The 13,091-nt window shown below is 40.4% G+C and overlaps 1 protein-coding gene across 2 annotated transcripts in view; it reads left to right on the forward strand.

Annotated features, from left to right (window-relative positions):
* The window catches only part of tubgcp4 (tubulin gamma complex component 4), a 58,354-nt gene that overhangs the window by 2,668 nt on the left and 42,595 nt on the right, over positions 1-13,091 (forward strand). For both annotated transcript variants that reach the window (XM_059946674.1, XM_059946675.1), the window contains exons 2-4: positions 5,679-5,804; positions 8,999-9,121; positions 10,386-10,439. In XM_059946674.1, the coding sequence (XP_059802657.1) occupies positions 5,679-5,804; positions 8,999-9,121; positions 10,386-10,439 (303 nt within the window). The remainder of the gene's footprint in view (positions 1-5,678; positions 5,805-8,998; positions 9,122-10,385; positions 10,440-13,091) is intronic.

Raw genomic sequence — 13,091 nt, forward strand, 5'->3', positions numbered from 1 at the left:
ATAGGAACTGATAGTCTGGTATGGATATGATAGGCTGATGACATTATTGAAAATTAGAACGCAAAATACTGAAGAAAATATCCACATCAATGTCCAATCCCTTGGTCATTAGGACGATAAGACTTAGGAGCAGAATTAGACAACTTGGCCCATCAAGTCTGCTCCACCATTTGACCATGGCTGATTTATTTTTCCCTCTGAACTCCTACCTTTTCTCCATAACCTTTGATGCCCCTACTAATAAAGAGCGTATCAACTTCCACTTTAAACTAATCATTTTAAGGGAAGAAAAAGCAGTGTATAGTAGGGGAGGCTGCTTAAGGTGCAGTTGCAGATGGTAATATATTTCTTGATTGATGCTTAGTGTTAATCAGAGTGCTATGTCCCCTCTATTTCAACCTTTCAGATTTGAAGGAATTCCATTTCTTATATGAGCAGTTTCAGAAGGCACACCGCCAAAGTCAACTGAGGATGGATTGTAAATAACTCCCACTTGTTATGAATTTATAAATACTTTCGATTTGCCTATGTCATTTCCTCAATGGTGTCTCTTACATACAGAAATCATTGCAGAGCTTAACATGGAGATTCTGAGGTATCTAGAATTTGAGGTCAGTCTCAAGGGGTCAACAATGCAGGACAGATGGGAAGAACTTTCTTTATCTGGATGGTGGTAAAGTTTTTAAATTCACAACCCAAGAGAGCTGCAGAGGCTTAGTCACTGTTTTTAGGACTGAGATTGACAGATTTTTTTGCGATATTAAAGGAATAATGGGGATAAGTGGACAAAATAAAAGTCAGCATAGCCTTGTTGGAGGCTGGAACAGTCACAGAGCTGAAAGGCTTATTTCTGTTTTTTGTGTGCACCATCTTGCTAACAAGAGAGTGGGTTGTTTTCTTGCTTACTAAAGCCCATATGCAATCAATCACCATTAATGAGATTTCTGAGGTAACACATCCTTCAGAAGTAGTAATTGAATGCAACACATTTTGATGTATACCGAGGCTATGAAAAGCGCTGTATAAATAAAACTTATTAAAATAACTAATCTACTGTATCAGAATTCCGATGAGGGACAAAACCTCTCTAGTGTTGATAAGTAATCAAAAATTGCACTTAGGCAGTGGATTCTCAGAAGCCTGTGGAACCAAACAAGCACCACAATTTAATATGCAAAAGGAAACTAGATTTAATTATATTCTTGTAACCTACAACCAAACAAATGAGAAAGATATATGTGGTATAGATTGTTGTGGGAGAACTTTAGCAAGAAGGTGTTTTTTTAATTGAAATAAAGTTTAAAGTAAAATTTATTATCTAGAGTACATACATGTCATCGCTTACAATCCTGAGATTCTTTTTCTGTGAGCATATTTAACAGATCTGTAGAAGAGTAACTGTAAACAGGATCTGTAAACTGTAAACATCAAGAACTGTAAATTGTGCAAATTCAGATAATAAATAAATAGCAACAAATGGTAATAGTTTGATAAAGTCACCATATACTACATTGAACCAACACACACAAACTGTTGATGGAACACAGCAGGCCAGGCAGCATCTATAGGAAAAAGTACAGTTGATGTTTCGGGCCGAGACCCTTCGTCAGGACTAGAAAAAATTGGGATCCCATTGGAGGTGGCGGAAGTTATAGAGAATTATATGTTGGATCCGGAGGCTGGTGTGGTGGTAGGTGAGAACAAGGGGAACCCTATCCCGAGTGGGGTGGCGGGCAGATGGGGTGAGAGTAGATGTGTGTGAAATGGGGGAGATGTGTTTGAGAGCAGAGTTGATGGTGGAAGAAGGGAAGCCCCTTTGTTTAAAAAAGGAAGACATCTCCTTCGTCCTAGAATGAAAAGCCTCATCCTGAGAGCAGATGTGGCAGAGATGGAGGAATTGTGAGAAGGGAATAGCATTTTTGCAAGAGACAGGGTGAGAAGAGGAATAGTCCAGGTAGCTGTGAGAGTCTGTAGGCTTATAGTAGATATCAGTAGATAGGCTGTCTCCAGAGATGGAGACAGAAAGATCAAGAAAGGGGAGGGAGGTGTCAGAAATAGACCAGGTAAATTTGAGGGCAGGGTGAAAGTTGGAGGCAAAGTTAATGAAGTCAACGAGCTCAGCATGCGTGCAGGAGGCAGCGCCAATGCAGTGGTCGATGTAGCGAAGGAAAAGAGGGGGACGGATACCCGTATAGGCTTCGAACATGGACTGTTCCACAAAGCCAACAAAAAGGCAGGCATGACTGGGACCCATGCGGGAGCCAAAGGAGAAATTATCGAGAGTAAAGACTAATTCCACGAGATGGTGGAGAGTGGTGATAAAACGGAACTGGTTAGGTCTGGAATCCAAAAAGAAGTGGAGAGCTTTGAGACCTTCCTGGTGGGGGATGGGGGTATATAGGGACTGGACGTCCATGGTGAAAATAGGCATTGGGGGCCAGGGAACTTAAAATCATTGAAAAAATTCAAAGCGTGAGCAGTGTCATGAACATAGGTGGGAAGGGATTGAACAAGGGGGGATAAAACAGTGTTAAGGTATGCAGAAATGAGTTGGGTGGAGCAGGAGCAAGCTGACATAATGGGTCTACCTGGACAGGCAGGTTTGTGGAACTACATTGAGATTGATTTTCTTGCAGACACTTACAATAGATCAAACAAATACAATAGGAACAACACACAAAAACTGAAAAACAACCAATGTGCAAAAGAGCATAAACTGGGCAAATACAAAACAATAATAATATTAAATAAATAATACTAAAAACATGAGTTGTAGGGTCCTTGAAGGTGAATCTGTAGATTGTGGAATAAGTTCAGTGTTATTGTGAGTGATGTAATCCATGCTGCTTCAGGAGCTTGATGGTTGAAGGGTAATAACTGTTCCTGAACCTGGTGGTGTGGGACCTAAAGCTCCACCTTCCTGATGACAGAACTGAGAATAGTGCTTGGCCTGGATTGGTGGAGGTCTTTGTTGGTAGATGCTGCTTTTTTGTTCAGTACCTCTTGCAGATGGTGTGGAGAGCTTTTTCTGTGATGGAAGGGGCTGTATCCGCTACTCTTTACAGGTCTTTCTGTTCTTGGGCATTGGTGTTTCCATACAGCCTATGATACAGCCAGTCAGGCTACTCTCCACTGTGCATCCGTAGATCTATAGATTATGTGCATCTAAAATCTCACATAAAACACTAACACAAAATAGGGTCAATAAGGTGTTTGGTAATACATCATCGTTGTTAGAGGAATAGCTGTTACACAAGATATCACAAGAATTAATGCAGTGACATGAATTGTGCCTAGAATTTAGACGTCCAAATTCTTTCCTAGCAACCAGGATTATACACTGTTCTCAAGGTGTATCCTGATCTGAACCAGATGTTCATCTGCAATATTTGACATTTGAAAGAAAAACTGATTAATATAGCTGCTTTTATGACCCTTACAATTGTTGATAACTTGTGCTCATCAAGTCATAGATCCTTCCATTGATGGCACTGTCAAAGTTTGCAAGCTGGGTTTGACTGATCTAAAAATGTTTCATGGTCTGCCTCTCACCACTGTCAGAGCACTTGTATACATCCCCATTTTGCCCTGTGGACCTGATACATGGACTCTTAACATCAAACGATAGGCTGTCTGTAAATGTCACGTGATCTGATCAAAGTAAATTTTTATAAAACTGGCCTAGAATGAACAGACTAAGTGAAATCTAGGGGACACCTGGAAAGGGAAAATTCAAGATGAATTCATACCAAGTAAAATCAATGAGCTTGAGGTTTTTTAAGTTAAGTATATTCAAAGTTCAAAGTAAATTTATTGTTAAAGTATACCTATGACTCTATTGCTCAGTACAGCTCCAACACCATATTTAAGTTTGTTGATGCACTACTGTTGTGGGCCTTATCAAAAGTGGTGATAAATCAGCATACAGGAGGGAGATTGAAAATTGAGCACATCTACATGAAACGCTGTTTTAGAAAAGCAACATTTGTCATCAAAGATTCTCACCCCCCCCCCCCCCCCGGCCTTGCTCTTTTCTCACTGCTGTCGTCAGACAGACCATGCAAGTGCCTCAGGATTCGCACCAGGTTCAAGAACAGGATAATTACACTCCTCTGTTCCCACAAGCAATGATCTCACTTTAAGGACTCCTGATCTTATTATTTCATGCTCTTGTTATTTATTGCTATTTATTTGTAGTTGCATTTCAACAGTTTGTTGTCTTCAATGCTCTTGCTCTTTCATTGATCCTGCTTACAGTTACTATACTATAGATATGCTGAGTATGCCTGCAGGAAAAAGAATCTCAGGGTTGTACATGGTGACATGTATGTACTCTGATAATAAATTTTACTTGTCACCATATACACCCCTAAGATTCATTTTCCTGTGGGCATAATCAGCAAATCTATAGAATAGTAACTTTAACAGGATCAATGAAATAATCAACCAGAGTGCAGAAGACAACAAACTATAAATGCAAATATAAATAAATAGCAATAAATAAAGAGAATGTGAGATAATTAGATAGAGTCCTTAAGGTGAGATAATTGGTGGTGGGAACATCCCAATAGATAGGTAAGTGAGTGTCGTTATCCACTTTCGTTCAAGAGGTTGATGGTCGTGGGGTAGTAACTGTTCTTGAACCTGGTGGTGCGAGCCCTGAGGTTCCTGTACTTTCTACCTGAGAGCAGCAGTGAGAAAAGAGCGTGGGGTATGTGATGATGGATGCTGCTTTCCTATGAAGGCATTTTATGTAGATACGCTCAATGGTTGGAAGGGCTTCCCCCCTGATGTAGTGGGTCGAATCCACTACCTTTTGTCAGAGATAGGGCAGAAAATGATGAAGTTAAAGAAGGTTGCCTCCTCACTATGGTGTTGTACAGCCTGATTCGATTTTTCATGCTCCTATATAAATTAAGGTAATGCTCCAGAATCATTTAGTAGGGGATTGTACTGCAATGGGAGACAATATTTGCATGGCTCATTAAATTGGACGGACCAAATCCTTCCGTCGTCATTGTTATAAACGTATTAGTGCAAAACTCTGTATTTTCTAGGCATTCCAAAGCTGATGGTGCTGAACAAACCAAGGGATAGTTTAGGATGTCAGTAATATCTACGCGCAGTTCTAATTCAGAGCAACACACAAAATGTGAGAAGATATTTCCTCTTGTGGTAGAGTCTTTAGACCAGACGGCACGGCCTCAAAGTACAAGAATGTCCCTGAAGAACAGAGATGAGGAGGAACTTCTTTAGCTAGAAGATGGTGACTTTATGGAATTCATTGCCATGGACAGCTGTGGAGGCCGTCATTGAGTGTACTTAAAGCGGAGGTTAGTAGGTTCTTGATTAATAAGGGTGTCAAAGGATATGGGAAGAAGGCAGGAGGTTGAGGTTAAGATGTATACTGTAATAAATCAGCCATGATGCAATGGAGGAGCATTGCATCCATAGATGGTCCTTGATTTGCTGAGTTCCTCCAGCATTTTGTGTGTACTCTGGATTTCTGGCATCTGCAGAATCTGTTGTGTATAAGATGTATATTGGTGTATTTGACAGATGAATGACTTAAGTGCTTAGAACATTTGACACTGCAGCCACTAATCAAATGCAAAGTACATATATTACTGCATGCTACCCCATGCCCCAAGATAACAGTTATATATAATTGCACCTAGGTATCTCAGGATCTGCCTTTTCTTCATCCAAGTGAGACCAGTGTCTTAAATCGATTGTGCAAGTTAGGCACTGACTACATTCGCTTTACTGAGTTTGTGGAGCAGTATACCGGACATGTGCAGCAGGTAGGTTCTGTGGCCACTGATCTATGCTGAGGTTTTGTATACACCTCTGTATTGCTTCCGGCTCAATGCTTCTGACTTTTAAAGCACTTTTGAAGTGATGCTTTTCAGATAACCTCCACAAATGTGAGTTTTCATAGATCACTCAAAATAGTCACCAGGCTATCGTGCCTGGATTAGAGAATATGTCTTATGAGGATCGATTGAATGAGCTAGGACTTTACTGTTTGGAGTGAAGGTCGATGCGAGGCGATTTCATAGAGGTGATAAGATCAAATGTACAGCCAGAGACTTTTTCCCGGGGGAAATTGGCTAATAATTTTAAAGTGATAGGAGAGGGGGATGATAAAGGTAGGTTTTTGATATGGAAAGTGGTGGGTGCATGGAACGCACAGCCAGGGGTGGTGACAGAGACAGTTATATTAGGGACATTTAATAGACTTGGTTAGGCACGTGTATTTTAGAAAAATAGAGGGCTATAAAGGAGGGAAGGTTTAGATTGATTAAGGATCAACCTTATTTGTCATATACATTTACATGTATTAGGGTTTTGCTGTGGTCTGTTGATCAGAGCATGATCTTAGAGTAGGATCGTAAAGTATTGATCTTGGGGTAGGCTAAAAGGTTGGCACAACATCGTGGGCCAAAAAGCCTGTACTGTGCTGTGCTGTGATGGTCTATGCTATACAACAGTAGAAGGCAACAAACTCTGCTCCATTTCTCCTCTTAAGATTCAAGATTGTTTTAATGTCATTTCCAGTATACAAGTGTAAAAGAGAATGAAATAATTATTACTCTGGATCTGATGCACTACAAAACAAACAATAAGATAAAGAACACGATACGTAGTGTGATTTTATGTCCATAAAGTGACACTAGCACAGAAGTATCTATATCAGATGACTCTAACAGGAAATGATAAAGTGGCTGTAGGGTGAATTAGTGGGTGGAGGTATTGATCAGTCTTACTGTTGGGGAAAAGTAACTCCTTTTGAGTCTGGTGGCCCTGCATGGATGCTACTTAGCCTCCTCTCTGATGGAAGTGAGACAAACAGTCCACAAACAGAATACCTCATGATGTTACTGGCCTTTTTCCAGAACCTCTCTGTATGTATATTGTTGATGGTGGGTAATCTGGTGCTGGTGATGTGTTGGTCAGTTTTGACTACCTGTTGTAAAGCCTTCCTGTCCGCCGTAGTGCAGATTCCACACCATGCAGTGATGCAACTTGTTAGTCTGCTCTCTACTTCACCTATGTAGCAGGACGTGATGTTTTAGCTCTCTTCAGCCTCCTCAGAAAGTAGAGGTGTCAGGAAACTTTCTAGGCATTCAGCCATGTCCAGATGGGACTTACGGCTTGAACTCCAGTGAACAGTGTGATTGCTGATTTGCAGATGGTTGCGATCCAGTCAGTGGATTTTGCCCCTGGACTGGTAAATATCAACAAATACAAGCATTTTGCAGTACTGTTCTGATGTTAGCATGCACTTACATTCAGTAGCCCATCCATTTCAAGGTTCCACTTGTTGAGCATTCAAAGTGTTTTCTTCTGCACAACACTGTTGTAACACGTGGTTACTTGAGTAACTGTCGCCTTCCTGTCAGCTTGAACCAACCTCTCTCATTAACAAGGAGGGCAGTGCGTGACTGCCGGCAGGCGGGCAAGAAGGCGGACCCTCCCAGTGTGCGCCAGCTTCCCCCCCCCCCCCCCACTGGTGGGTGCCGGGTGGCCACGCCTCACACAAATGATATTAATAAATGCAGGAAAACAAGCAAGGATCGCTCCAACATGTGAACGGATCTAGCACAACCAAAACAATGCACAGCAGATTGGTACGGTGACCTGGGAAATTTGAAATTATAGTTGCGCGAAAAATTTGAAATCAGTGCCGGATTATCGAAGGAACTGGATTACAGGTAGTTGGATTAGTGAAAGTCAACCTGTATATTGTCATGTGTACTTGAATAGCCATTGAGAATATCTGCACAAAACATTTTCACAGGAAAACAGCATCCGTCATCAAGGACCCATACCACCCAAGACATGCTCTCTTCTCACTGCTGCCATCAGGAAGAAGGTACAGGAGCCTCCGAACACATATCACCAGCTTCAGGAACAGTTATTACCTCTCAGCTATCAGGTTTCTGAACCAAAGGGGATAACCTCAATCAGCTTCACTTGCCCATCATTGAAATGTTCCCACAAGCTGTGGACTCAGTTTCAAGGACTCTTCATCTTATGTTCTTGATATTTATTGCTTATTTATTATTATTATTAATTGTTTTTTAATTGCACAGTTTGTTTTCTTTTGAATACCAGTTGAATTTCAGGTTCGTGTAGTCTTTCAGTGATTCATTTATGGTTATTATTCTATAGATTTTTTGAGTATGCCCACAAGGTTGTATATGGTGACATACAGTATATTGTATTTTGATAACAAATTTACTTTGATCATTGAATAACCTCATTGATCATTGAACGAACACTCAATTTAACTTCTCCCTTTGTTATCCTAGTGGCAATAATATATATTATGAACAAATGAACAATTCCTGTTTATTTATCCTCAAAAGTCAATTCTGAAAATTTCTTTCAGATCTGGTTTTAATATTTTCTTTTCCTGTGAAGAAATTCCCAATAACTTTAAAGGCCGTAACAGAGAAGCACATGGAACCTTAGCACTTGGCCTAGGCAGATTATGTTAATGTTTATACTGCCATCAAGTTTCTCAACTTCATGTCATTCTTCATTGTTGTCTTTGAAATTTCCTTTAAGGCAATAACTGTATAGTCCTCATCAGTACCCGCTGATGCTCGTATTTTGGTGGAAACGGTGTTAGCTCATGACTTTTAAGTTCTGTGCCCATTTGTCTGTCTTGCTGTTTTCCTCATTGTTATGTTCCTCATTGCTATATTGTTAACCTGGTTCTTCTGTCAGAATATTGTTATGACTGAATTTTTCAAAATGCTTCTATATATGGTGGGAATATTCTGGTTAGAATGATGAATACAATGGAACTCCTGACCCTGTTTTCATACAAAATACAAAGAAGCTCCAAAGCAGGCCTTTTGCCCAAACAGTAAATGATGGTCACCATAAAGATCGTGGTTCTGTTAATATCTATCCTCCTTATTTTCTTTTTCCATTCATCTGATCTTTCTTAAATGAACCAGTAACAGTTAGTCTTGTGTTACAGGAGTGCCACCCTTCCCAGCAGGGCCAGACAGGACTACACGGGATTTACCTTCGTGCCTTTTGTACAGGACTAGACTCGGTGCTGCAGCCCTACAGGCAGGCACTCCTTGACCTGGAGCAGGAGGTAATTGTCTTCACCTTTACTATAACATTGCAGGAAGATGGAGCTGCAAAAACTGTTCTATTATCATTTGAATGAGTTGCTATTGATATATTTTCAGTAATCAGGCATTGTTCTCTGAGCAAAGTGTCAGCTATACAGTTCCACCTGTCCTTAATCTGAAGTTTGGTCTGCACTTTCGAAAGCTTCAGGTGATTGTTAAAGATCCTGTGATACCATCTCAAAAAGCAGGGAGGTCTTCAGGTACCTTGGACAACATTCCTACTTCTGTCTATGCAATAGCGCTTCTCTCATTAAATCATGTAAATTACCTTTACATGTATAAATGCAAGTGTGAGAAAGGCCAGCTAGTTTAACTTATCTGTCATATTCAGTTGTTGTGTGTTTGAGGAATTTCAACTACCAGTTACTTTGTAATCATGTGAGGGAGCCAAAAAGCTTCTGGTGAATTCAGAGGACACAAGTGTGAGTCCTAATGAAGGGTCTCAGCCTGAAACATTGACTGTTTATGTCCCTCCATTAATGCAGTCTTACCTGCTGATTTCCTCTAGCATTTTGTGCATTACTCAAGATTTCCAACTTCTGCTGAATTTCTTTTGTCTACAAAATATGAGTTTATTTTCTCTCTTCAAATATTATCCAAGTTCTCAAGTCACTGTGTAACATTACTTCTTTTTGCACCTACAATACATGTATCGTAGGAGTTCAAAGTTAAAATTGAATTTCTTGTCATATGTGTTTGCACAGGTGCAATAACAAGCATTACTTGTAACAGCATCATAGGCACATGGCATCATATAGACAGTGTACACTAGAAAATCACAAGAACACTTTTTACAAGAGAGAACACAGGATCAAAGAAAAGCAAAATCCATTTTAGAGCAAAATGGTCATAGTGTTGCTAAACTCTACTGATAAGACTGTGCAGGTTAGCTCAAGAACTGAATGGTTGAAGGGAAGTAGCTGTTCTTGAACCTAATAAAGAAAGGATTTATATATATGTAATGTCTTGCATAAGTGTACTGTCTTCAGACATTCCAATCTACCTTATAGCCAGTTAACTGTTTTTGAAGTTTCATCACTTTTACAGCTAATTTGCATGCAGCTTGTTCTGCAGAGAAGCATTGAGATAAATTACTGCATTTTCTATTACAGTGATGTTGGTTAAGGGATTAAAAATTGTCAAATGCATGCATTTTTCTAATGGATCTTAATACACTCTTCTGGCTCCAACGAAATGATATATTGCCTGTATGTTTTCTTCCAGTTCTTGGCAGACCCGCACCTCTCTGTCTCTCACGTCAACTACTCCTTGGATCAGGTGAGCATATGTCACAAGTACATTGAAGCTATTCCAGATTCATTAGCTGATTGGATGAGTGCCCATCTTTGAAAAGTGACTTTCAAATTTGCTGAATCACTTCTGGCGTTCAATGTCAAAACTAAATATCTTGGCACGTCTGCCCACCAGTCAGTGAAGCATGTAGTCGAGGAGTTTTGGGTGCATCATCAGTGGATTGAACTTGGTCTAGAGCCACCATTTGGCACCTTACTAGGATCATCTCAAAAAATTAGTTTTCTATAATCTCTTAGTAAGTTTAAACATGCTAACATAGAACAATTTATCACAATTCTTTTGTTTTTACTTATTCCCTCTCCTATTTTTCAAAATACTCCAAATGTAAAGTTTTTCATTGTAAGCATTTGACAAGAGACTGGATTGGGAACATTCTGCTCCATTGCTTTTAGGACACTTTCACATGCCGAAAAGTTTACTTGACTCTACCATTCTGAGCTGACTTGCTGAACAATTAGGTTCTGATACAATTATGGCTGGCTCCCAGCTTGGACATAAAATTAAAACCTTACCTGAACTGTCCCTATCTTGAGTTCCAAGTCTCCTTTTTCTCTCTAGAACCTGATCATAGCATCACTTTCCTCTCTTGGAGTAATACTTGGTATGGCAACTGCTCTGCTAATGACCACAACAATCTGCAGAGAGTGGACAGAGCTCAGCACATAGACACCAGCTTTCCTTCCATGGATTCTGTTAATACTTCTTACTTCAACTCAGTTGTCTAAACCTACACCACAATACAGGCCCTTCGGCCCACAATGTTGTGCCAAACATGTACTTACTTTAGAAATTACCTAGGGTTAACCATGGCCTTCCATTTTCTAAGCTCCATGTACCTATCCAGGAGTCTCTTTAAAGACCCTATTGTAACCACCTCCACCACCATTGCCAGCAGCCCATTCCACACCCTCACCATTCTCTGCATAAAAAAACTTACCCCTGACATCTCCTCTGTACCTGCTTCCAAGCACCTTAAAACAGTGCCCTCTCGTGTTTGCCATTTCAGCCCTGGTAAAAAGCCTCTGACTATCCACATGATCAATACCTCTCATCTAATCTTTGTAAAAATATTTAGTCATTTGTACTGTATGTGAAGCTGCAGGAAGGAATTCAGGAGTTGTTTTTGGACAAAATTTGATTTTGTAAGAATAAAAGAACAGAAGCAGAAGTAGATAACTGAGCGCCTGAGGTCTGCTCTACTGTTCAATAAGACCATACACCGGACATCCACTTTGTGGCACCATCATACCCAATCTCTTTACTATCCAACACATTATCAATCTTGTGCTAGACAGCACCTACAACACAGTGGTGATGACAACTGTAAAGATTTATATCCATAGTTTCTCAATGGCCCCTTGTACAAGGCAGAAACAGACCCTCAGCATCTACCCTTTCAATTCCCCTCAGATCCTGTGTTCCAATGTCTTCAACTCTCAGTTGTCTAAACCAGGAAGTTCAGTCAGTTTTACTGTGTCACTGAATCAGTCAGCATAATCAAAGACTTCACCCATTCCACAAATTCTCTCTTCTTCCTTCTTCCATCAGGCAGAAGATACAAAAGCTTGAAAGCAAGTGCCACCAGGCTCAAGGACAGCTTATACCCTCTTTTCACACCCCTCCCCCCCAAACCCGGGACTATTGAATGGCCTCGTAGTCAACCCCGTTATGGTCTTGTGCCTTATTGTCTGCCTTTCTCTGTGGCTTGCACTTTATTCTGCATATTGCTTTACCTCATACTACCACAATGCACTGTCTTGATTTGTATGCAAGTCAAGCTTTTCACTGTACCTCTGTACATGTGATAATAAACCAATTCCAATTCTAATGAAGTTGGAAATATTTTGCAAACTCGAGAAAAAAGGAGACATTCTAAAAAGGAACATAACATAAGAAATAGGAGCAAGAGTAGGCTATCTGGCCTGTCAAGCCTGCTCCGCTGTTCAATAAGATCACGGCTGATCTGGCCATGGACTCATCTCCACCAACCTGCCTTTTCCCCATAACCCTTAATTCCCTTACTATGCAAAAATCTATCCAACCTTATCTTAAATATATTTACTGAGGTAGCTTCCACTCCTTCATTGGGCATAGAATTCCACAGATTCACCACTGTCTGAGAAAAGCAGTTCCTCCTTATCTGCATTCTAAATCTACTCCCCTGAATCTTGAGGCTTTGTGCCCTAACTCTAGACTCACATACTAGTGGAAACAACTTTCCTGCCTCTATCTTATCTATTCCTTTCAGAATTTTGAATGTTTCTATAAGATCTCTCGTTCTTCTGAGTTCCAGCAAGTACAATGCTAGGCAACTCAATCTCTCCTCATTGCATAACATTGTCATCTCTGGAATCAACCTGGTGAACCTCCTCTGCACTGCCTCCAAAGCCAGTCTATCCTTCCTTAAGTAAGGAGACCAGAACTGCCTGCAGTATTCTAGGTGTGGCCTCACCAGTACCCTATAGAGTTACAGCATAACCTCCCTGCTCTTAAATTCAATCCTTCCAAATGTATTAAAAGTGCATATACTTATATAAGCTATTGAGCTGGTCACCCCAATTCAGTCCTGAATATGTAATGCAACATATGCACCTGACCCATCGTAAACCTAATACG

Source organism: Hypanus sabinus, chromosome 21 (assembly GCF_030144855.1).
Source record: "Hypanus sabinus isolate sHypSab1 chromosome 21, sHypSab1.hap1, whole genome shotgun sequence".
Classification (NCBI taxonomy): Eukaryota; Metazoa; Chordata; class Chondrichthyes; order Myliobatiformes; family Dasyatidae; genus Hypanus; species Hypanus sabinus.